This window comes from Equus caballus, chromosome 1 (assembly GCF_041296265.1).
Source record: "Equus caballus isolate H_3958 breed thoroughbred chromosome 1, TB-T2T, whole genome shotgun sequence".
Taxonomy (NCBI): Eukaryota; Metazoa; Chordata; class Mammalia; order Perissodactyla; family Equidae; genus Equus; species Equus caballus.
In genome coordinates, this window is record NC_091684.1 from 65177392 (window position 1) to 65204414 (window position 27023).

General features: G+C 42.3%; 1 protein-coding gene across 25 annotated transcripts in view; it reads right to left on the reverse strand.

Moving 5' to 3' along the window:
- KCNMA1 (potassium calcium-activated channel subfamily M alpha 1) overlaps nt 1-27023 on the reverse strand; it is a 719202-nt gene that overhangs the window by 87056 nt on the left and 605123 nt on the right. For 21 of the 25 annotated variants that reach the window (XM_023645924.2, XM_023645920.2, XM_070263813.1 and 18 more), the window contains 2 exons: nt 17648-17741; nt 3669-3792 (listed from right to left, as the gene is read on the reverse strand). In XM_023645924.2, the coding sequence (XP_023501692.1) occupies nt 3669-3792; nt 17648-17741 (218 nt within the window). Of the gene's footprint in view, nt 1-3668; nt 3793-17647; nt 17742-22139; nt 22227-27023 lie in introns of all 25 variants that reach the window. The other 4 variants (XM_023645890.2, XM_070263775.1, XM_023645871.2 and 1 more) reach the window with 1 other exon arrangement.

The window sequence follows — 27023 nt, forward strand, 5'->3', positions numbered from 1 at the left end:
TGAGAAATTTGAGTTTTGAGTTCTAGGCTCAGCAGTGGGATTTCACAGTACATCATTGCATCAGGGGATAGAACATGCTGTCCTAAGCCAGGTGCTGGCAAACTATGGCCCACGGGCAAAATCTCATCTACTACCTGCTTTTCTATGGCCATGGCCAGTGGGCTGAGATTGGTTTTCAAGTTTTAAAATGGTTGAAAAAATTTGAAAGGAGAATATTTCATAATATGTGAAAATTATGTGAAATTCGGATTTCAAAAAAATTTTACTGCAACATAGTCAACCTTATTCTTTTAGGTATTGCCTATGGCTGTTTTTACATTACAATGGCAGAGTTCATTAGCTGTGACAGAGACCGTATGGCCAGCAAAACTTAAACTATCTATTATATGACCCTTTACAGAAAGAGTTTGCTGACCGTTGTCCATTGCTGCCTTGGAGTTTCCAGGGGAATGTCTGGAGTGGCCCACCTGTGCAGACTGTGTAGAGGAAGATTCCCAAATAATAATTAAAAGGATCCAAAGATAGATCAGGAAGAGCAACAAGCCCACGTCTTCCCCCAACCCCAGGCCTGTATCCACAAAAAAGACAAATTAAAGAATAAAATCACCCCAGTTAAAGGAGGACCCCAGCTTCCCAGGAAATGAAAATGGTTAGCTGCTGCCGGCCCTTTTGCTTACTGCGTTAGTGAAGAGAACAACACAAGGAGGCCAGTTGTGGGCCTTTCTCTGCCTCTTCTAGTCCAATCCCTCTCATCTTGCCTTCCTCCCTCCCTGTCTACCCACGGCATGCCTGGATGGCCCCATGTGGCTTACAATGCTTTGGGGGAGGCATATTAATGTCCACTGCACATATCAAACTCTGCTCGATTTAATCCCTAGAATTGAGCAGTGTATTGACTGTTTAAATGCCAATATTGCAATTCATGACAATGTCACGGTTATTATAGTAACCCCCAAGGAGAGGAAGAAGCTAGCTCTCACTCCCTAATCATTAGAATAAAGCAAGGGCTGTCACCATTATTGGTTTCCCTCTGCAACAGTACAGGGACAAGTAAGACAGGGGCATTTATAAGAAATGTCTTATAAATGGTGACCAAGAAGGACACACTGGGGAGTCACATCCCACATCAGCACTTCAATGAAGAAGACCTGGAGTTAGTTATCTTGGCTGCATGGAAGTGTGAGTGCCTGGGTACCACCAGCATAGGGTCAACCAGTCTGTAATATGCTGTGATGGAGCTCCTAATTATTTTTAACTGTCCAGGTCACCTGGGAGGCTGGCTCTCTTTGGCAAGCCCAAGGAATACAAACTGGGTCTAGAGTGGAGGATAGAATTCTAGAATAGGGAGATAGGGAAGGCATGAGTTAGCAGAGTGGCCGAGGCACAGATGCTGACCCCATTAGCTTAGATCTGGGGACCAAGACACCAATCCTTAGACTGGCTACAGCAACAATACCAGGAGAACCTTGAAAAGGTCCCAATTCCTGGGCCTCAACACTGGAGAGTATGATTCTGCCAGGTTTAAGACTCACTAGAGAAACTACTCATGTGTGCATCTTGAGTTTCCTATGCAGCCTTCAAGGTCTAACCCAAGCTGGGCCTTAATGGCCTTAAATCCGTTGAAGCACAATCTGTTTGTGTCCAGTAAGACTTTCTGGCCACTTAAATGCACACTAGTCTTCTCCCTTAAATTTGAACAGCACTTTGAGTCTCGTTAACACTTAGCTTCAAATATATTATATCATGGTTACATTTTGTGACTTCTCTCTAATGAGATGATCATTTCCTCAAGATTGAGGCCATCTCCCATTTCCTCACACCCAAAGTAGTTAGCATCCTGAACCCAGTGGGTACTCACAATCCCAAAACTTCACATAGCTGGCTCTTACAAGCATTCTCCTTTTGTGCTCTGATGTTACGTTAGAGAAAGCTTTTTGGACCACACCAGCTAAACAGCACCTCCCAGTCCCTTTCTAGCCCAGGACCCTATTTTATTTTCCTCATAGCACTTTATCAATATCTGAAATGTTATTACATATTCATTTGTCTACTTGGAGGTCTTCTCTTTGCCCCACTGGAATACAAACTTTATGAGAGAGGTCAATGTCAGGGGCTGTGCCCCCTGCAATGAGAACGGTGCCTAACACATAGAAGGCTTGTTATAAATGTTCATTAAATGATACTATTCTTCAGATGAGAGAAGTAGTAACTTGCCTCCTTAAACTCTTTCATGCCGAAAGGGAACTTTGATTGGACGTCAGTTAGCCATTTACTCCTCAGGAATATGTAGGCAAGCTGTTAAAACCCTTGATTCCAGAGAGGGCAGCAAGCTTTGCACCTGCCACAGGTAGGTAACGCTAGGCTGAGTTTAGATCACCAGAGCAAAAGTGCAGTGGACACAACATCAGGATGTAAATATATGGAGCAGCTTTGTGATTAGAACCATTTGCACTCCTGGTAAGTTGGATAATAGCTGTTTCCTGACAAATCTGACTTTCTGTGCTTTTGTCTGTGACTTTCACACCTCCGAGACAACCTCCAGCACAATGCTGTATTGGCCTTGAATGCTCGATTATAATTAGAGAAAACACGCACACTCACATTCAGATAAAACACAGGGAAAAATCTAGTGGATTAGAATACAAAACCATTCTGAGGAACTGGAACAGTCCTTTTTTAGGAAGGGAAGCCGTGACATCAGAAATGATAGGATTTTCCTGGCTGATATAAAGGAGCAGGCCACAGCAATCCAGGGATTAGAAGGCACAAGGGAGAAAGAACTCTTCCATCTGACTTCCTGATTAGTAATGCATTTTTCATGGATTAGCAAGACAAGACACTGTAGGAGAGTCCATGTAGGCATTAAAACCTAAAGCTGTTAAGACGCCAACTCTAAAGAGTAGAATGGACTGTTATCTATGCTGACATTCCTGGGACAGACCAGAAGAAGCCTGCTGCTGCTACTGAGATGAGCCAACCAAAAAATAAAACTCTGAGCACCTACTCCCAGAGGTGCAACTGTGGATCATCACTGTCATCATCAGCAAATGCATTCTGCTTGTCTACATTGTATGCTAAGAAGGATCACAAATACACAAGGCTCTTATCTAGAAGGAAACAAGACGTTGTTACAAACAAGTAACAATACAGACAGCATTCAGATTTCTTCATGGCATTTAATAATAACAAACAATACTAATAACATGTAAGTTTATTGAGTCGTATGTTGGGTTTTAATCTTCACTACAACCTACGAGTTAGGGTCATTCTCATCTCATCTTCTTACAGATAAGAGAACTGAAGTGTGAAAAGGTCACGTGACTTGTCCAAGGCTGTGCAGCTACTAAATGGCGCAGGCAGGCTCTGGCTCCAGAGCCACGTCCGCAGGAGTTATGATGCATACTGCCTCCTATGATGCCTTTCATACAGCATGTGATCACTCCCTACTGTAATGAGTCAATAAATATTCAGAGTTTGAAAATACCACTCTCAGTTCATGTTCTGATGAGAGTTCTAGCTTCTTCAATATGTGTCCCGAATTTCAATTATCAAAAATAATTAGGACCAGAGATTGAATCATCCCACCATCCAGTTAGGAAAACTTCACTCCAAGCAAATGTAGTTTGGGACAGTAGTGGATGGCATCGATTCCACCGTCCATCACTCACCAGGATGACTTTCTCTATCTCTTTAGGTGCGCACCAGTGAAACATCCCAGTGGAGTCATATTTCTTCACATTGGAGTCCATGTTGTCAATCTGATCATTGCCAGGAATTAACAAGGGGTCATGCCTGAGGAGAAAGGGACAGGAAAACCTAAGTGGAAAATGTGATAAATTATAAATGGAAAGCATCCCCTGAGTTACATCTCAGAGGAGATGAAAGGTGCAGAGAAAGTGGTTGTTACTGAAGGCCATTCTTTTGCTTGCAGAACCCATTCATCCTTTAAAAGACAACTGTCCCAAACACCACCACCACCTGGAAGTACAGGTGACCTTTGTCAGCTAATAATTCTGTCTCTCTCTCCTGTTTCTCTTTTTCTAAAAGGGCCTTCACATCATTTTGTGGATTTAGTCTCCCTTTTTATGGATCTCTAACTTCTCCTTCTCTCATTTTACCAGCTATCTAGCACACACACATACACACCACAAACACACACACACATACACACACACACCCCCCCCCAAAGGGTTGTTATTAGCAGTGGCAATGAAGAGGAAGGAATAGGAACAGAGCCTCGTGCTGACTGACTGGCATGAGGATGGAAAGCCAATTACTCGCTCTTTCTGACTACAACTTCTGACATGATGCTCTTCGCAGTAAAAGCTTTAACAGGCTGCACTTTAAATATTTTAGCAATTTGCCCAATCAGATTTTGCTCTCCCCGGCTGAAGCCCTTTAAAGATTCAGCAGCATGTCACTTCAGAGCAGACTGACTACCAATTGGCCACATCTGGAATACATGATTTCAATATTAAACACCACCCTCTCTCCTTGCCTTGACAACTGTATCTGCACTAACTGTCCGATGATTGTCTCCCCCTCCCCCATCTTCACCTTGCAACTGCAGCACTCCTTGGATGAGAGCCTCGAGCTCAGATGCATCTTAATAACTTGTCTTGAATTCTCAGGGCTACATTTACCCTCTCTTGCCTTTTTTACTAGTGGAAAAGGAAGATGCTTCTACAGAGGCCTCCCTTCCAGGGGCCTGGCAGAGTCTCACATACAAACTTAAGAATTTCAATAGAATCAGGCAGGTCTGACAAGCTTACAGCATAAGAAATACACTCCTGCATCTTGGACCATATTCACTGTCCACATTTTCTCTCTGATAGTGATTCTCTACCTCAGTTTTGAGGGAGGTCACTTGAGTTTCTACAACAATGACCGCATATAATTAGGCAATGTCCCAGGAATAGCTAACTGCCTGTGCAGTCGATTTATTTTCTCTGAATAACATTGCCAACTCAAGAGAGAAAATATAAAAAGCTTCAAATTCCAAATATTTACTATAAACTGATTTTATCTTTTAAAAGATCTATTTCAAGCATCAAAGGGTGAACTCGGTTTAGTTTTTAGCATTTCTCCCTCTGAAATTTATCTGATATTTCTCATTTATATATCCATAACACAGAGAGTGGGACAGCAATCCCACTACATGGTTCACAGACGTAGAATTAGGCCTTCGGGATATCGACCATGACCCTCCCAACACATCTCCCACCCCAACTTAAGACAGGAAAACTCTCGCCACATTTATTTATTACTGAGAATTTGATTTAATCCTACACCAAATGACAAATATCATATGAAGCAATCCTGCAAAGCTATCTTTAACGAACATGTTAGATTACTATATGAACTGTTACATATGATCTTAAAAGGAGAACAATCCACCTCTGAACTGCATCGCAGTAGCTGAGTTGTTGGGAAGTCTTGAGAGTGTTGTAAACCACCAGGCCACCTTTCAAATACTGAACTTGGTAAAAAATGCTAAAATTAAAAGGCAGTTACTGATAAGAACTGGTCACAGATCAGAACAAGAACAAATTTTGATTTTTTTTGTCCTTGACGAAACTTTAATAGTTCTATAGATATCCATCTGAGATAGGTGGGTGGACAGAAATGACTATAAAGAAGACATTTGAGAAAATGAACAGAATGAACTCTTCCAGCCCCAGAACATATTTTAGTTACAAGAGGATCTTAATAAATGTGCTCTGAAGATATACAGCTAGATTCAAATGTCCTTGCCCTGTTTATTGTTTGGAGAGGAAGATTATCTCAGGAAGGGCTAAGACCTGACTCTAATGCATTCAGGCTTTAAAAGACATCCAGGACTTCATTCGCATAACATCAGCAAGCAAGCAAATTATACAGCAAGCTGGACAAAATTCTTTTTAGAAAATACATCCCTTGGAAGAGAGAACATACATTTTGGTTCCCCACCTTTTTGGGGAGGAATCATTCCTTGGTAATAAGGGCCTCCAACCCTCACCTTAGAAAACTAAATAAACAAGCCTGATGATGAATCTCCCCTCAAAGAAAGGGAGAAAAGACAGCTTTTCAATGGGGTACAGGTTTGGGGAAACCAGACATAATTTGACACTAGGGATGCAGGCCATGATTTGCACTGGAATTCCAGAAGCATCTGAGAAGTCTCAGTGGTATGCCATGCTGCACTCTGTACTCCCCAAAAGTCTCTTGGCCTGCACTGGAGAATTTAAATATACGTCTTCCAAAATTTTCCTCAAAGGGTCTGATCTAAACACCATCAAAAATCTCCCACAAAAAAGAAATTTCCCTTTCTGACCAGTTATTGTACCTTGAATTTGAACTTTGGTTTCCTGAATCAGCAAAGCAACCAATAAACGTGAATCCACTTCGAAGCCAGGAACGGGGCACACCGTAATGATTAAGGTTAAGACACAGTCCCTAGTCAAAGAGAGCTTCATAACATAGCAAGAGAGAAAATGTCAATCAAAGGTTGTGATACACTGTAGTAAGCGTTATAGCAAAGTCATATACTAGGTGGTATGAGAATGTCAAGAAAGAAGCTGTTAATTGCCTGATATTTGAGTAACATCAAGGAAGGCTTCAACAGGAAGTGACATTTGATCTGAGCCCTGAAAGGTGAGGAGTAATCTCAGCATACTTCAGCATTGATCCACTAGTAGCCATTAGGACCCACTCAGACAATTGAGGCCCAGATAAAAAGAGCCAAAAAATGGCACCCAAAACTTTGGTTGGAGATGTCAGTTATGGTAGTGCCTAACCTAAGGTATACAAGACTCAGGCGAGGCACACTAGCTGTCCTTAAATATGCAGTGGCAGTCAAGTGGAAGATGGAGTCAACTGATTGAGTATGACTCATAGAGATCAAGTTAGTAATGATGTGTGGGATTTAGATGGAACAAAAATCAAGTTTCCAAAAAGAAAGAACGTTATAAAAATTGAAGGTTTTTCAAAAATGACACGAGTTGTTTCCCAAGGCAGTGGATTTCTCATCATTTGAAATGTTTCAGAAGAGCTAGGGATATGGAGAGGATTTCATTATAAATGTTTGGTGAGCCTAGAAGACCTTTAAGGTTTGAAGCAGTGTGCTGTCATTGAGGGAGAGATGGCTAAAAGAATTTGGGAAGTATTGGACCACTGTTGGGCATCAAAAGGACAGAGGGTACCGAGTAAGTGAAGAAAAGTTGTTGTTGGAACGAAGATGGGAGACAAGAAGAACTGAAGACTGATTACTTTCTAGTTCCATTAAGGCTAAAACTGTTCCTCATTCACTGGATTCTACTGTCTGGGAGGAAGCTTGGAACATGATTCATTCTAGCAACACAGGAGTCTGTAACTACTTTGGGCCAGACAGGGTAAATTTCTTTACCCTGTCTCTTCCTACAGTAATTTCAAGTGCCTTAGGTTGGCTTAGGAGACATCTCTGACACAGGTGAAGAGTGAAGACTCAGTTTTCCATAGGAACTTATGTCTCTACATTGAGGTTTTTGGAGTTTATATTAATAGAAGAAAGTCCAAGCATTTGCCACTGAGCACAACAACCAACATTGCTGTGTGTCAGGGGAGGCCCAGGAGAAGAATTAGGCAGTTTGTTGTCCATGGCAAGAAGGACCATCAGAAACCTCCCTGAACAAAGCATCCGACATTATCAGTTTCCAAATGATGGAGAACCACTTCCACAGGCTCTTAGACAACTCCTCAAAGACTACTTACTTGGAACTGAAGAGCAATACTGGATATTGTCTTTCACATCTCAATTATTTTACGTATTCCCTCAACTCACAAAGTAATCCCAACCCCCCTAAAATGCACCCTAATTAATTCAAGGTTTGTTTGTCACTTAGCTCTTAGCCAATGTACAATGTACATAGAGCAATAGAAGCTCTATGAGATGAGGTGTATCTGCTGTATAGTTGATAGAGGCCACATTTTGTCCCCCATGAAGTCTGTATGTTCAAGTCCTCATCCCCAGTACCTCGTAATGTGACTATATTTTGAGATTCATTCTTTAAAGAGGTAATTAAGTTAAAATGAGATCATTAGGGTGGGACCTAATCCAATATGACTGGTGTCCTTATAAGAAGAGGAAATTTGGACACAGATATGTACAGAGGGAAGAAAATGCAAAGACATAGCGATAAGACAGCCATCTATAAGTCAAGGAGAGAGGCCTGGAACAGATCCTTCTTTCACAGCCTCAGAAGGAACAAACCCGGCTGACACCTTGATCTCGGACTTCCAACTCCCAGAACTGTGAGAAAATAAATATCTGTTGCTTATTACACCTAGTGTATGGTACTTGGTTATGGAAACCCTAATAAACTAATATAATAGTCCACCTTGAAGAAAAATGAACACATTATATCATATATCACTCCTCTGAAGACCCCTGCTGACCTTCTTGCACTTTAGTCTCACCTATTCCTTTACAGGAGAAAAGCATCCTGCCACCAGTTTAGGAATACATGGAAATATACCTTATCTTCACAATACACAATATATTCTTTAAAGAGTTTGAGCCCATGTCCCTCCCTTCCCCAACACCATCCCCCATGCCCAACATACATACACAATTAGACTTGCTCTGCTCCAGAGGGAACTTCTCTCTGGTCTTTAACTCTCACCTGCATTTGAGGATTAATACCTATCATGGCCCAACCCAAAGGAAAGAGGAAGCCTGGACACTGGCCAATTCATTTGTCCAAAAGTCTTTTTCCAAAGGGAGAGTTTTAGGGTGGATACTACTGAGGGCAGAAAACAACCTATTTCCTTAGTGACAATATAGCACAATGGCTCCTGAGCCAAAATGACTGTCTTCAAGTCCTGGCTCATCTATTCCTTGCTACGTTGTGCCTTGCCTCAGTTTCTTCATCTGTAAAAGGGGAGTGTTAATCATAATCATTATTTAATGGATTCAACTTGAGAATTACATGAGTAAAGTCCTGTTACACATTTAGCATAGAACCTGACACATAGCATGCCTTCAATAAGTGTTAATTACTATTATTATGATCATTCTTTATACTTTGCTTAGAACCCACTCATATAATTATAGCTCTTATAATGGTAAAAGGAGATAGCAAAGGTAGAGCAGTTCAAAAATAAACATGTGGGGTTACTATTACCACTACTGTTGCTGCTATGATGGATAGCTGCCATGAGTTGAACTGTTAAAAATGTTTCTGTGCTAAAACTTTTACCTACATTTTACCCATCACAACAACAGCTGTAGCTAATTTCTGTTATTATTACCCATATGTATGGATGGGAAACAGAGTGGATAGGTGACATGGCTAACGTGGCACAGCTAGTGAGAGGAGAGGGAAGGCTTTGAACAGAGAGGTCTTTTGACTAGAAGCCACTGCTGCTTGGCCCCCATCCCATGCTCTCCCACTTGCAAGAGGCAGCTGGATCTTGATTATTCTCCACTGCAGTGCCCCAAGCCACAGTGCCCTAAGCTGCACAGACAGGGAGACCAGCATGGCGGGCATTTATGAAATGCACCGCTGATGTGAATAATCAAGAGAATCCCCTTGAGCCCTTGTCAGGACACCATGCTAAGGAGAGCCTCAACAATCAATCAAGCCTGGCTGAACTTCTGCCTTCTCCCAATATCTGAAGGCTCCATTTAGGAGCACCCACATTTTAATAACAACCGAGGAGCTCCAGTGAGTTAAATCTTTCATATCTATGCTCCTTGAATCTCAGCTCTCGCCTCCAGAGTCCACAGCTAGAAATCAAGCATGCCTGACTTCAAGTAAAGAATAAAAGATCATTGTTTTGAGGGTTTGCAGAATAAGGAATGCCACTTGCCATCAATTAATCTCAGGAAGTGAACTAAACGCCCTGCTACAGCAGAGACACAAAAAGCTTGCCTTGAAGACAACAGCCTCAAGCAAAACCACAAACCCCTTTTCCAGCAAACCTGCTCTTAGGAAGCCAGCATTATAGTTTAAAGAGCACAGTTCCCCTTACAGGCAAATACACCAAATCCCAGTTTTTCCTGTGGCAGTGGGTACAATGCTGGACTTCAGAAATTTCCATTAAAATACAAGGAAACAAACCTAAAAAAATGTTACAAAAGAGGGAAGTTACAAAATGGTGTTAAAACTGCATCCTTTTCCTTGCTCAATTTTCAAGACCTCATTTCTCATCACAGAAGGTCTCTCCCATCATTAATAGCCCCCATTTAGGTTGAGGTGTACCCTGAATGGTTTCCCTGGGAAGCGGAGACTTGATAAAATGCAAACAAATTTCTATCCCTTTGCAGACTTTTCACCCAAGTGGTAAATACCAATTTTGTTGAGTACCTATGAGTTCAGGCCTCAACACAGGGGTACCAGGACATTTCTGAGGCCTCAAAGTTTGCTTCCAATGTCGCTCTCTAAGCTGTCCTCCTTGATGACACAGAGACAGAAGTCATTTTCCCTTCTAAGAAGCCCCTACAAAAGTCAGAGATGCTCTTTCAGAGATAATAATTTGCATGTCTGTGTCGTCCATTAGATGTGAGCTGCTTGAGGGGAGGGAAGTCCTATTTTACTCTTTGGTGTACTTCCAGAACCCAGCAGAGGACACAGTAGATACTCAATAAACCACTGACTAACAAGAGGAGCTGACCAATGATCTCTAGTCTCTGAACACTCTCAAACCAGTCAACAGAAACTCACCAGACCTTTTATGGAGGCCAGAAAATGTGCCCAGTGTGAGCCCATTATCTTTGCTACTTTGTGACAATTTGTTTGGGGAATAAGCAAGGCTCTTGCACTGTTTTTCACTTTATAGGGACTGTATTTGAAGTAAGGCATCACGATCTGAAGGGAGACTCTGAAATAAGTCTTTAACCAGTCAGGCTGCCTGAAATGTGCCTAGAGCCAGCTGCAGTAACTGATCAGCAGGGAGGACTCATGTTTGATGGCAACAGTGGACAGGACAGGTGTTCTTAATTAAGCAACTATTCAGTGCTCCAATGACAAGTCTGAACACTTCTGCGAGGAGGGCCCCTATCACGTCGAGCTTCCCTCACTGCTCTAATTTGTGTAAGAGTGATTCTCGAAGTGAGCCCCACACCGGCTGCAGCAGTATCATCTGGGAGTTTGACAGACACGCAGATTCTCCAGCCCATCCCAGACCTACTGAATCAGGCTCTGTTTTAACAGGTGCTCTAGATAATTCTGATGCATGTTAACATTTTAGAACTATTGTTATAAAGCTTTTCCCAGATAGAGAAACTGTGAGGTTTGAGTCAATTCTATTCAAGTTAGCAAGTGTTTTCAACATACTGACTGGAAGGCTGTGGTTCTACTCAGCAAGGCGAGGACTAGAGTGGGGCAAGCCAGGGGCCCACATACAAGATATAAGAAGGCACCTCACATGCCTTACCCTAATCCTGGCCATGCTATTCAAATGAGAAGCACAGAACTAGTGACAGGTCGCCTACCCTGACTGTCTCTGTGACTCTGGAACTTGAGGAGTTGTGTCAACACTTGATGGGGATTCCTAACCTAGATGCCACACTGACTCTCTCTTGCTGACCTCTATTTTCATAAGCTAGTCAGAAAATAAAGAAACATGAAAAACAAGTTAAATCTTAGTTCTTGTAAAGTGCAATACTTATAACTCAGTTTTTTTATCCTCCTTTCTCCCCACTGCTTCTTCCACTCCGTAGACGACAACATGGCAGTTAGTAACTAAGTCCCTAAATGCAACGTTCAAGAGGGTCAGGCCACACGAGTGAGTGTCTGGTGGTGCTGGTCACAGGATACCGGAGAGAGTCTCAGATGATGTCCTCAAAAGGGCTCATATTCACCATAAATGGTTCCCACTGGATCTGCCTCATTCTAGGGGTCATTTTATGGCTAGGTGAATACTAGTTCCTGTTGTATGTTACAAGGAGCCTGACTTTTAGATTCTGTCTCCTGCCTCAGCTCATCTTTCAACACTGTCTCTAGCCTCCTGTGTAATGATCATCTCTCCTGAGACACAGCTGGCCCCTACCCCTGCCCCCATCTCCCACCAGATGGCCATCCCTAGACCCACCTTGACAAAACCTTCAGGCTTGGCCCTAGCTACTCTGGCAAAATTATCCTTTTCAACTTCTCTGTAACTATCTACTTACATTTTTTTTTCTGCCTAACAAGTAAACAGTCAGTAACTACTGCCACCTAATACATCATTTCTTGTTAGGCAGCCACCATTCTCAGAGGAAGAAAGAAATTACTGCCTTTATGTTTGGGAGACAACACAGGAGAACTGACATGTTCCAGTCCAAAAGAAGAGTGTACAAGATGCTCCTGAAACAAGAGGACAGGATAACGACCCTCTGCTGAGCATGCATCTTGTCCAGGGACATTGTATCAAATCCACCCAAGCCTTGGTATGATGAGACCCACTATTTCTTTCCTCTCCGGTCCCATGGGGGCCTGCCATTTGCTATTTGTTTGTGCATTAAGAGGTGAATTTACTTAGCTAAGCTGTCCCTGCCTTCCTTCTTTCTTCTGCCCAGTGGAAGGAACAGTGAGAGTGGCATTCTGTCCCCGAGTCTGAGTGGGCTCAGGCCATTTTGCCATTTTCTATTACAAAACCTTTCAAGCTGACAGTCCTGACAAACACTCCATGAAAGGTATGAATCAAAAGAGAGGGAATGGGACTTAACAAGCAGATGAGTTTATTTCACTTAATGATCAGTTAATGCCCAAGAGGGTAATCTCTTTTCCTCAAATCATATTCAGGAAACCAACATCTAACATTTCCTGGGTCTCATGACACAAAGCTCCTTTTATAGTGTTCAATTGCTGTTTTTGGTGTCATCAGTTATCCTTGCTAGCCTGGCTGGGGGCTATCTCTTTGTGTAAATTGTCTACCTGATGTATCCTGCATCAATCCTCATGGCCCATGTTACTCTATCTTACTCCAAGGCCCCTAGATTCTGGACAAATAGGCGTAACATGGACTGATGTCAGGAATGCTGTGTGTCCTTCCTGGGAAGACTGTCTAGCCCACTTCTGGTCCACGGTTCTACAGTAGATCCTGAGTAGTCTGGGACCCAAAGGACTTGGCAGAGGCTGGGGCTGGGCTGGGCCTTCTCTTCCCACCTCTGTATTTACATTAGCTGTTTCTCTGGAAGGCTCTGAGAAAGGGTTCTACTTCCTTCTACTGCCATCAGTGATCTTCCTAAAACACCAGTTAGGGCACTGCCTCCTCAAAAACCTGAAAGGGTTCTCCAATGTCTCCAACAGGTCAAGGCCTTCAGGAGTGGATGCCAGAATACCTTCATATTTTCAACTCCGGTCATCCTACTCTAAGGATGCTCCACCTACGCCAAGTCACCTTCTGAGGCCTGAGCACTTTCCCTATTTCTTCCATTGAGCAGAATAGTGAAAGAGTTAATAACCCGGGCTTGGTAGCTAAATTATCTGGGTTCAGATCTTCTTAATTAAGTAAGACTTACTAGATTTACCAGATTTCACATCTCTGGGACTCAGCTTCCTCATCTGTAAATGGGGGAAAAAGTAATATGTACTCATGGAGTTGTAGTTAGGATTCAATGAGTTCAGAGGCATAACACGCTTAGAATGATGCCTGGCACCCGGGTAACGATGAACAAGCGTAGGTAATATCACACATCATAGCTCATCCTACACAGCTAGGTTAAATGAAACCTCCTTCACAAACCAGGCTCAGCCTCCCAAACCAGAGGTAATGACAGCTCTCTTTGCTCTCACAGCCCATGCTAGTAGATCTCTAAGCTGTTCCTCTTCTATTTTGCTGTACATGCCTGCCTGTCTCCTACATCAAACTGTAAGCATTTTGAAGATAGGGACCAACTCTAGTACATCTTACTTTACACCCCTCAAAGACCTCCCCAAACACCATGAATACAGTGCCATGAATACAGTAGGCTCTCACTAAACATTTCCTGGATCGGAATTAGTCTGAGAAAAGAAATAGAAGCAAGCAGCTGACATGCACAGTCTTTTCGGATTGCATTTGAGAATAAAGTGTGAGAGCCCACGCACTTACTCCATATCATCTACCCACTGGAGAAATATTCTCGGCATCCAAAAAGCATTTGTGAATGCAACTACTTGAAGGGGACTGTGGAATGAATTGAGTGTGATTGTAACCAGGGCAGCAATTTAGGGAATTCATGAATCTGCTCCACCTGTAGTCAAAACTGTGTCCATTGTACTTTTTTTTCTAGAGAGTTTCATTGAATATTCAATGCCGTCTGTGAGGCCCCCAAATTAAGAACGCCTGACTTAGTTATTTAGAGACAAAGTTCTTGCCCTCTAGGGCCTTTCAACTGAGGGAAGACACAGTTATCTTTACAAGGCAAAAACCCACCAAGTAGGGAGAATTACAAACAGGTGCTTGGTGATTTTAGAAGAAAACTAAGAAAAGCTCCTTGAATAATTCCATGTTAGGAGACCAACAAGGAAGGCAAATAACAGGGCCCTGGTAACCTCCATGGCTTGTCCTCCTCAGGGTGTGAAGCCAATGGTTATCTATCATGACACATGCATCCCTGGCTTCGAGCACAGACATTTGCCATTTGGCTCAGTCTGGCTGTGAGGGTTGTCTTCTGTCAGGGTGACTGAAAAACATACTGCTTCAGCACCCAGACACACAAAACAAGGCTGTTCACCTAATGATCGTGCAGAGAGTTAAGTGACTCTTAAAAACCAGGGTAAGTCTGACAGAGACCATTAGTGCAGAGTCTCAGTAGCATTTCATGCTGGCAGATGGTTTGCAAGGGACCCTCACACAGGAACCTGTTTTATTTGCAGAAGCCACAGTGGTAAATTAAAGCCCATCCTAGCCCATTCTGGGCTCTCCAGTTTCTTTTGGAGCTATTCCTACCACTGCCCATAGGCTACTAAAACCTGCCCACGTTCAGAGTGATTGATTCTGCTCAAACAGTAAGCCACAAACTCATGTCAAAACACCCACTTCAAATAAGTCATTAGTTTCTTTTATGGATGTTTCAGGTCATCAGGAATAGAACCTGGGAGTACTGGGAGAACCTGGGAACCTGGGAGAAGATATCTGTAAAGCATAAAGGGAGTGTCTGAAGATGTGAGGGGGACCTGGTGAAGCCACAAGGTCCAGAGGCATGAGCCCCTCTGTTTTCTGTCAATCAACAAGAGGGATCTAGTAAAATAGGTCCTGGCAACCGCATCGCCAGTGCCAAATATTCAAACCAAAGCAAGCTGCCCATGGGTTCTTCATTCATCCCATGGAAATGAAGGGAAATAGAGAGAGGGCTCAGCACCCTGTCTTTGCTCCCACATCAGATAGAGCATGAAGAGCACCTGGAACACGGAAAGTCATGATAAAGGAGGAATGTCTAAGACTTTCTGACTTGTCATGGGACAGCTCACCTATTCTGGCTGAGCTGCAACTGAGACCATTGTGGGCTGGTGGGATAAAATAGTAGCCACGCTGTAGCAGCCAAAGGCACCAATACCAGAAACCCAAGATCTGCAGCTTGGCAAGTTTCAGCTCACTGCCTGACCCACGTTTAGCAATTCTGATGTAGCACAGAGTAGACAGCTCCAGCCCAGGATGACTGCCTCCCTCAGCCCCTCTCCGACAGGCAGTGAAAGCAAGACCCACTTTGAAAATTCTCCCCCATCATGCAAACTGACAAAGGCATGCTTTTCAAAAACCCACAGCCAATCTGTTGATCATTACTTATTTACAAAGGCCTTCGGGCAGAAAGTCCTGTAAAAACCATACTTGATATGGTATACACTAGCTTTTTCTGCTTGTGGAAAAGAAGTCCCCCCAAGGCTACCTCAAACCATCACTTTCTATTGCACGTAAAATGTAGCATGTAACACTAAAGTATTTAATATATATGGTATAATATATCTACAGGAGAGGCATTTGTGTAGAAGTATGTTACCCTGGATTTGGTAATTTGATGTTTTGCTGAAGGCTACGACTTAAAAAAGCTTCCACCTCGTACAGAAGACCTGTCATCTTAGTACCCAAGAGCCAACAGAATAAAGAAGTACCCTTAAGCAGCAAAACTTTGACACAGCTTTGAAGCATATGAAAACAGTATAACTCCTCAGAATTATTATTACTCAAGATCAAAGAAATGAGCCATACTTTACATAGCAAACAGGGACAGGGAATTGCTCCAAAGGTTTCGGATTTTTCAGATTTCTCTTTATTTATTTATTTGCTTCTCTATTTAGGCAAAAGGAAGCACATGGGCTTTTCTCTACTTTAAATGGATAAAACTATTAGCATTAGATAAGACGATTACCTAAAGGTGAATAAATAGGAAATAGATGCTAGCATGACAACTGGAGTCATAAAAATGAGAAGCTTGGCAGTTGGCGCATTTTATTCCTCCTCATAAACTGTAAACAAGCATGTAAATCAGCAACAGTCAAGCAGGACTGAGCCAAGGAGCAGACAGAGAACTGTTAAGGAAACATTTAACAGAAAGAGATGCTCATAATGGAAAAGGCCATGAGTCTGGGTGAGTCTTCCACTGGAACCTGTGTCCTCAACTGCGTGAAGAAGGGCTGCCCACGTCTACATCCTAGAAAGGTGGTTGTGGAGGGCCAGGAAGATGTAAATGTGATGGAGAAGTGGGGAAGGAGGAGAAATCGCCATTATTGTATTTCAATAATCATAGAGAGGAGAGTGGCCAATGGCAATGAAAAGAAGAAAGTAATGTCAAGATGGCAGGTGTTTCCATGGCAGTAACCATTTAGAGGAAGCAGTGCAAATCTGAAATCATTCTTGTTTCATTGAGGTGCTAGAGAGTTAGGATATTGGAAGAAATAAGCACTGAGCTTGGGAGATGGATTGAAGACAAAAAAGGGAGATGAAAGATGAAGAGGCCGAGAAGAGGGCCTTGCAGAGCTCTATTGAAATTTGCTTTCACTTGCCATTTCCTAGAGAAAGCCGTAGTCAAGACAGAAAGAAGGGAAGGAAAGAAGGAAGGAAGGAAGGGAGAAAAGGAGGAAGAAGAGAGAGAGAAAGAAAGAGTGCACACACACTGTATTTCATAATTAATATTCCTTTTAGCCTGAGCAGAACTGGATTACTTTTGAACTTTACTTTGGCAAGTCCACAGATTATTAGACTGTTTTATCAGTCAAAATCAATTAACAGAAATTTGATTTCAATCGACAGGATAAAAGGAAGGTAATCTTCAGGTTCATTTTTGATTGTGATGATACATCTCACATATGGCCTTAAGTACAGAAAACAGTCCTCGGAGGGACTCCAGCAGAAAGAGACTTGCCAGAGGCAAACTAACCACACGAGTGCCTCTGATTGGTTGCTGCCGTCATTAGTGCCACTGCTGTTTAGGAACTACACATAGACAGGACATGGTGACAGCTAAGACTTTAAAGCCTATGTATTTTTCAAACAGCTTTTCAAACTGTTTTTCATGACAGAATTTTTTCAGCTCTATCATTAACTGCTGACAAGCTGACAGAATAAATACTCCAGCCTTTAAGAAGCCATCTAATGATCCCGTCCCCTCCCCCGCCTTATGCTGGCTGGGGAGGGGAGGCTCTGGGCCTGGGCAGGCTAGGGAGGAGCGAGGAGAGGAAGAGAAGGAGCTGGGGGGGACCCCCGCGGCTGAGGCCCCTCTCCTTACCTCATCAGCTTGGGCGAGGAGCTCGGTGAGTTCCGCATGCCTCCGTTGCGTTGCTTCTTTTTTGGTGACAGTGTTGATGGCTGCTCATCTTCAACTGGAAATACAGGCAGCTCATGAGATTATGAACAGTTTGAAGGCAGACTGTGAAATACAGGCAAGATATCAAAGGACACACACTCACGGCTCAGTCACTCACTAGGAATTCATGGCTGTCTTTTAGGACCCAACGACAAAGACCAAATGTGTTAGTTAAAGAGGCCGGCTTAGAAAAGGTGGGAGCATCGCCTCTTCACACGCCAGCATTTGAACGTGCACTTTATACAGACTAAAACAGTTTGTAAACGCCCTGCCATAAGAAAGAATAGAAAGCATGATTTATCTGTATACAAAATATATATGTATATGGGAAGACTCAATCATTATTCTTAGATCTAATTTTGGTTACTTTGCTTTCCTGGGCAATCAAATGGGTTTCCTTGTAACCAAAATCAGATATAAAGTTGTATTTGAAATAGCCACATAATAGCTGCCAGCCTGCTGCTTCTGCAAATGAACCAACTTAACTGGTTCCTAATCCTTGCACATCAGAGGAAGCCTTGGAGAGGCAAGGATTTGAGGCCTCAGGAGCCAATGTTTCAGTCAGTCAGGACTAGGAGGATGGGTGCATGCTGGCTCAAGAATCCCCAGCCCAACCCAGCTCACCGCCCAAGAGGGAGGGCACGTGGGACCATGCACGTGGGATCCTTTCTTAACTCATTAAGACAGGAGGACCAGGCTGTGAGTTTGCAGAACTGGGCTGCAGAAGAGCATCAAATGAAGGAGGAGGTTGCCATTGAATGATTCTCTGATGCTGTGGTTGGGGGCAGGGAGGGAAGGCAGCACAGGGGATTGGAAACCAAAGGCTGTTTTCCAAATGTCTAAACCAGGCAGATCGCTAAGCAATGTGAAGCTCTGCTCACAAACAACGCAGCACACTCTATGGCTTTTGCCCAAAGACACCCACTAATAAGCTCTAGTAGATGTATTAGCCTGCATCATGCTTCTTTTTAAGAAAGCTGCTTGATAATTAGCAGATGCATACCCAGCCTGTCACCCAAGGGCATCAGCGGCAAAATTCTAGTCCTCCTCTCCCCACCCCCACGATCATGCCAAAGCTGTAATGTCAAGAGGGAAAAATAGGATCCTTGGATTCTTATAGTTGACTGCAACACAGACTGGGAGGAAGCACCCCTGAAACCCAGAATGCACAGCAGTTACCTTAAAGCTAAGAAGAGAAATATTAGCAGTGACAACATTAAAAGAAGCTTGACATATGTTAATGGTATACAAGTCTTAGGAGGGGGAGAAAATGCCATCTCAGCTACTTGATACTATCCAGGAAGACCCACATCAGGACATGCATTATATGGCATATCCATGAAAACTCTAAATAAATTTAGTATGTTATGATGCACGGTTCCAAAGGGATTATAATAATCAAACTACCCTCCAAACTTGCTGCAAAGTGTCACACTTGGTACAAAGCCCCTATTCTACGGGCAGTTAGGGATTGTCTAAATTCTGGCCAACACAGGGGAAGAGAACAAGCATGTGGTTCTAGGCGAGAGCAATACCAGAAGAAATGAAGGCCAGAAAGCACCTGCAAATGCCCACAGTCGACTCACTCTACCACCTGCTCCCCCCGTGCTGCCCACCAGAGGCCCGGGCTCAGGCTTCAACCATATCAGTCACTTAGGGCTCCAAGTAGAAATTGTAACTGGGAGGATATCGCATCTTATCAGAAATGAGTATCCACAGCAAATCACACAGAGACTAAACAGCACTTAAAAGATTAAAGGAAATAAATACAAGCCACATAAATGGTATTGAAAAAAATCACTTAGAGTTGATATGCATCTCTCGGCAAGCAAACAGGCACTCTGAGCTTGACCTGAATTCATCTTCCTTTCACAGGACAGAGGGCCAGGCATCCCAGGCAATAATGGGTAGAAACGCAGTTATATTAAGAGAGAGAGAGAGAATGTGTGTGTGTATAGATAGGTATACTTTTGCACTTTCCCCATTTTAGGATGGGGGAGAAAGTCTTGCATTGACTCCACCCGTAATACAAGGTCATCCCTTTTAGTAGGGACCATTGTAATTGTATTGTGTTCAGGGTGGCCTAGATTAGTTGAGTAGCATGATGGACTAAATAACGTGTGCCTATCAGTGGGTCTCGTGAGGGTGAAACTACTTTTCTTCTCTATCACATAAGCCTTCTTATGATTAGAATGAAATATCCAAAAAGGTCTTTTACATAACCTAGTCTACTAGGGCTAGCTTTATTCAGGGCCACCAGACGTTGCCACAGTTTTGTCCAATCATACAATGAGTCTATATTAGCTAAGATCTGCACAAGAGTCACCCTCACTGGCATTTCTGTTGGATTCTTTGCACTGTGCCTACAATAAATAACCCTCTTCAGGTAAGCGTCCATTATCCTTGCACCTTGTCACTGTTTGATTACGTGTGGCAATCTTCAAATGGAAGACTTGCAAGTTAATACCTGTTACCCAGCTCCAGGGAGACACCTTGTTCTGGTGCTAAATTATGCCTCCTTCTATGCAAGGAAACTATTTTCACTGCAACTCAGAAAGATCATCCAGCATAATCATACTGCACTTAAACTGGGATTTGTTCTTTTAAAGGAAACTCGTGTTCAAAGGTTTCGTTCTGTACTCATAGCCTGGAAATGCAGATCTGTTCCCTGAAGAGATGGGGGAAAATGTCTCCAGCTTAAATATATGAACGTTGTGTAATGGAGACCATTACATACGGCTTAGATCCCACAAGAGAAGCTGTGATAACTTCTTTCTCATAAGTAGGATATAAACCACATTTAATTATTATCCTTTATATGGATTCTATCAATTTCTGCATAGTTAGAGAAAGTAGATCTAGGAAAACTTTTAGTAAAGCCATAAAATACAATTTTCATTTCATTGCTTCTGTGACTACATGAGAGGAATAAAAATTGAATTAAAAGGGAGACAAATTTACTTAATTTCACGAAAGACAAATGTATTGAAGTAACGGGCCACTATCTCATGTCGGTGCACACTTAACAGGTTCATATTTAACCTGCTTTTTGGCTAATTACAAAACACTTCTGTCTCCAGCATTTTCACTTGTATCGTGCTGTGGAAGCTGCATGAAGATATGGTCTTTTAAAAGAAGCTGACTTACCAGCTTCTTTAAAACACAAACAAGTTCAGGAATCCACTGTGGAATTTTTATAGGAGCTGAATTCAATCCAGTCTCCAAGCACTCATAAAATGCAAGGGCTTGTTTCTGCACAGCCCTAAGCATAACACCTAATGTGCTGTGGTAACTTCCCAGTACTCGCTTGTCTAATAGGCACTGAAGCTAACACTTCTACAGTTTGGGAAGACAGTGCTAGAAAAATGTCAGGCAATTCTAATGGGGCTCCAGATCCCTTGGTTTGCACTAGAGTTTAATTTAAAGTTACAATGATGTTTTAACATGTTTGCTTATACTTGACTAAAGAGGATTCATTATTTCAATGACATAACCTCCAGACAATGTTCTGGGAATTGATTTTAAGATGTGGTGGTAATTCCAACAGCCTTAATGCACAGCTGAACATCTGTAACAACATTTTACTCGACTTTTCATTGGCATTCTGTTTTCAAACGAAAGCAAGGCAACATCTTCCAGAAACACTGGCCAGAACTCTGGACTTACTTCAAGATGATCATCTATTTCACTGGATTTTTTTAAAAAAGAAATCTCTTTCTTTATTGGCCTAGCCAGCTTGAAAACACTGTGTCAGTGTTCACCAATGCCTCTTTGTGGGCCCTTCCAGTAAAATGGAGCAACAGAAAACTTTCAGCTTTCCCAACTAGTCTAAAGCTGACATGTGATAGATCTGATGCTCAATTCCAGCCTGGGGGCACAATCCTTCTTCCCTGTTTCCTCATTAGTGTTTAGAGGGATAAAGTCTTTTGAGACTTACAGGTGAATTTGTTGGCTGGAGTTAAAAAATAGTTCAAAGCAAATAAATTCGGAAACGTAATAAAAGACAAACAACCCATAAACATGAGTCGACTGGCTATCTCCATTACGTTATTAATCACCACATCTGGAGAAACCCACATCTGCACACACTTAGCAGGTCGTTAGTAACGTCATATTCACACTGGAGCCACTCTGAGTAAGAGGCATGCACAGTGGCTTGACTGCAAAGGCTTCTAGCTAAAAGGCTTCCGACTGGAGTCTTGAGCAAGCTACTAATTTGGGGGCAAGGTAGCTTTAATTATTAATTGTTTTTTATGGTTTTGCTGTTTGGTATTTTGCCATCCGACAAGCTAAATGCATGCTGACAGCCACAGCAGTGCATCTTTCTCCTTAACTGAACTCAGCATGTTAAGGTAGAACATTGAGGGGTGCAGTTATTACAAATTGGGACGGGCTCCAGACAGAACTCCTTCACCTGGCTCAGTCACAAGCTGAAAATTGTGAGTTGTGTTCTTGAACACAAATGGATCTTTGGGATAGCGGGATCTAGCTTGAATCTTGACTGCCAAATAATAACGAGAGAAGAAAATGCGAATTAATCCTTTGTGCATTTTTTCGTTAGAAATGTTCCAAACCAGTCTTAACAATGAATAGAAATATAGTTTTAAATTAAAATGGAAGTTTCTCCCTCACAACTGAATTCAAGTGTTTTTTTTCTTTTCTTTTACCCTGATGACTTCTTGAAACTCTTTTTGCTGTGTTATTTTCATCGACATCAGATGGGATAATATGCAGAAGACAATCTTGTGTGTGCAATAATTTCCAAAAACATACAGGGTCCCCCTCTCCTCTACAATATACAATAGACACAGAAAACTCAGTTTAGCAGCAAGACCAGACCATTATCTCCTGAAACCTGCTAAAATGCATCCTACTGAATAAGCATTATATTCTAAGTCATCAACTCTCAATGTTAAACTATCATTTTCATCTCAAACTGCTGGCTTGGTCAGACCTCTTGGTTGTGATATTGCTGCCTAAATTGCATTTAATGCCATGGGTTTGCCACTCTTAAGAAAAGGGGATGTGTAGCATCTCCTTGTATCATGAGTGACGTCAGTAAAACTTGGGTGTACGCTTTCAGTCTTTCAGGATGCAAACATCATTTTACTAAAACTGAGGGTAAGGAGAGAGGGAAAATTGCTGGATTAGGGATCTAACAGTGTGCTTCCTATTTTCTGTGGGCTTACCAAACTTTCCTCCCAAGAAAAATCATGTAAGTCATAGTATTACACTCATTTTGCAATAAGTAATTCAAAATGAACAAAACTCCCAAGTTGACCCGACCTCTCTCTAATATGACTGCCTTAGAACTTCACTGTAAAATCTGGGCTAGTTAACTATCAAGGTCTTACAATGTCACCATGAAAGAGCAGTCCCTGGATTGGAGCACAGAATGGTGCCTGCTTTCCAGATCAACATTTCCTGTCTTGTAATCATAGACTACCAAATCTGGCTGCCTGTCACATAAACCAGACTAGTGGGAAGGTATGGACATTTCCATAAGCAATGAAGGAAAAACAACAACAAGATCAACAAATGCCAGATAAATAACCCATACTGTGAGTTTGGTCCTATAACTACCATAAAGGAGCACTGGACTGTTATTTTAGGATGAAGCCCGTGGTGGGGAAGGCCATGTGCCCATCAGTGAGGTTGAGCAGCTAAGCACAGCTAGGAAGGTAAGACAGCCGTTGGAGCCAAGTTCTATGCCTAGAGGGTGAGGGGCAGCTCAATATCAGAACATGGGGGAGTTAAAGTGGGTGATATCCTTGGAACGAGAGTTTCTGGTCTAACGACCTTGGGACAACATCTATCACCAAAAAGTTTGGTGAACATTTTGCAGTATTATTGATAAGATCAATCCATAAAGCTATGTTTTTGAAAGATCTTGGTGAATATTAATACACAGATAATGAAAAGATGAAGGATGCTGCCTCTCAAAAGCAATGCCAACAATAATATCTCCGACATATATATAACTCTCTACAGTTGAACAATCACTTTATCACATACATTATCAGGCAGAATAATGTCACAACTTCTAGCTGAGAAATAGGAAATACATTTATTTGGGAAACCTAGATGATGTAGGTTGAAAACAACAACAACCTGTCATTTTGTAAAATGAGGACAGAAAGCATCTCCCAGTGGCCCGCCCTGCCCTGGCACAGGCACAGGGAGCACCCACCCCGAGGGAGGCTGAGGTGGCAGGGAACGGGAGGCTTGCTGGAGCTTTTTCATTTCTGGCTTTTGTGGTGCTAACAGGAGAATGGGCAGGGAGACTTTAAGGAATAATAGGTTATGTAGAAATTAATCACAGGGTATATTTCTGGCTCTATTCACTGCCTAGGAAACCTGAATTGTGTAAGTTTGAGTCCATCAACATGAGTAATGAAAGAATTCACCTCCTACATGGGAGACAGAAAAAATACTATATAAATATATTAATGGAATCCACATAACCTGAATTGCGATGTTCTCTACATATACACGGCGGGCCTAATGGATCCTCTAGAACCAAATTTGGTGGATTTTAGATGTATCTGCTGTACTTGCCCCCCATCTCAAACCATAAGCCTCAGGTTCCATATGTATCCTGGTAAGAATCCCACATTCATCAGTGTCCCCTGTGCCTAGAGTCTCAGTTCACACATCTTCACTAAAATCTTGACTTGCTATAGTAACTTGCCCAGTGCTCTGCTCTCCTCAGGATTTGGTAAAAAAAAATTCCTTCTAGAGATCTGGTTGTCTTTGGCTCTCCTCTTTCCTTTTTTCTTGGAACAGACTGCTTCTATCACCTCAAGGGCCAAGAAAAGACTCAGGCAAAGATCACTAGATATTAGCTTCTCAGAGATGAGACACAGAGATGAACAATGGAATTCTAGGACCAAATACACAACTGAAAGGAGAAATGTAAGAATTTCCTTGAATTATTGTAATGGAGTTTGGTGATTGGGAAGGTAGTAGAAGATAAAAGATAACTTTCACTTTGAATTAAACTGGAAAAAAAATGTACTGAAGTACAGCAAAAATAGCTTCTTCTTGGGCTGGCCCCGTGGTGTAGTGGTTAACCTTGGTGTGTTCCACTTCAGCAGCTCAGGTTCACCGGTTCACCTCTCAGGCACAGACCTACACTGCTCATCAGCCACACCCTAGCGGTCACCCACATATAAAGTAGAGGAAGACTGGCACAGGTGATAGCTCAGGGCTAATCTTCCTCAGGAAAAAAAAAAAAAAGCTTCTTCTCAACTTTCCTCCTTCTCTCTCTACTCCCTACTGTCACCACCAATGGTAAAGGCTTTGAGGCCAAAAAGTGTACGAGACTCCTTTACATAGCCCTGGCATGTGCAGTACATGTTTGTGGAGGACAAGTCTTTGAATAGGGATGAAACCTGCCAAGTCCCTGGCACAAACAACTACCTTCTTTCTTCTATTTCTCAAGTTGAGAGGCTAGCAAACTGTAGTCTGGAACACGCTTTTGTATGGCCCATGAGCTAAAAATGGTTTTTATATTTTTAAATGGTTGGGGGGGTAATATAAGAAGAAGAGTATTTCTTAAAACATTAAAATGATATGAAATTAAAATTGCAGTGACTATCAATAAAGTTTTTTCGAAACATGGCCATGGTCATTTGTTTATCTACTGCCTATGGTTATTTTCGCTCCACAACAACAGAGCTAAGTAGTTGCAATAGAGAGGTATGGCCCAAAAAGCCTAAGATATTCACCAGCTGGCCCTTGCTGATCCCTGCTCTCATTTATCTTCTCACATTTTCCTAGCTTTCCAGTTTTCAAAAAGGACGCTATCAATCCCAAACTGCCAAGACAGCCAAACAATGAAAGAAACACATATGGAGCCCACTTCAAGTGCACAGATTTGGGGAAGTCAGGCTGGACAGAGGTAGTTTAGTGACTCTAGTGTCCCTGCCACCCAACCTGCTGCTAGTCCTGAGGGTCTCCTTGCATTTAGGGATATGAGTTAGGTGAAAGTCCCATTTTCCAACTCAAGCTAAGTTAGAGTCATCCTATCCGTACTCTGAGAATTAAGGCAAACCACGTGTACCGTGAGCAATTCCTCGCAGCTGTCAGTGTGTGCTGCAAGTCCGCCCTGCAAGAGCCTGCACGAGACAACAGATTAACCATTAGGCCAGATATGCTGCAAATATACAGCCTCAACCTTTCCCCAGCTAGCTCACAGCCATATATAGATGATTATTTCAACCGTCAGCTGCCGCATAGATTTAAAGCCCTGCACAATAACTCCTGGATTCATCTGCCCCTTGTCAAACTTGCACAGCTTTAGTTGGAGGATACATGGTGTGGCAGTTTCACTGTGAATCCAGGATGATCCAGACGGCTGCTGTCTCTTTGTTAACAGGAAGCCAAACTGATGAGTTTGTAATGCATTTCTTATCAAAGGTAGTTTCAGAAAAGAAAATGTGCCACATCAGTTTGGCTGGAATTTCACATATGCTAGATTATGGGCTTAATCAGAACATCTCTGCTATTTTCGTGAGGAAATAGATAATTCTGCAATCATTCCATTAAAATCACTTTATGCCAAGGAATTATGTATTTATGAATTTATAATTATCCTTGATTTTTTTCCCCTCCTGCAGTATATTTAATAAAATCATCAGCTAGAGCCTACAAAGCAATAATGCTTAACAGATACAAGCATGCTAATATATTTTTTTAAGTTAATGCTGGTATTTTTGAGCTGAGTGTCTAAAATCATCATTGTGAATAAAGGGATCATAATCTGCAACTCATACATTTAACAAAGACAAAATGGACTGTAATGGGATTTGTGGAGCCTATAAAGGAACTCTTTTTCTAATACGGTTTATTACCAAATAGATTTGGATTTCCTGGAGGGAAATCTGGTCCCTCTGAAATACATCAAGAGAAAATGCCTGTAAGGTATTGCACACTGTTCCTGGCACACGGGAAGTGCGCACAGAAATGGACGCAGCTGTCAGTTTTCTGTTGTGCTTGTTGTTATAAGCCATACTGATTTGTGAAATTCAGTACTTAAATGCAGCATTAAAATGGCCATTTATTCTGTCTGTGTTTAAAATTCTGACCATTTCGTTCAGCATGGACTTTTTTGCATTTTGATTTTTCAAAAAATATTGCTTTAAACTATATTTATCTTGATTACTGAGGTTTTTGGTGCCCAAGGCAAATGCCCGCTCTCTTCACTCTACTCCTGGCCCTGCCCTGGCCCTTTCTCAAGGGGGTTCTAGGCGCTGGTTCTGCTGCCCTTCCTGTCATTACAAACAAGTTATCTTAG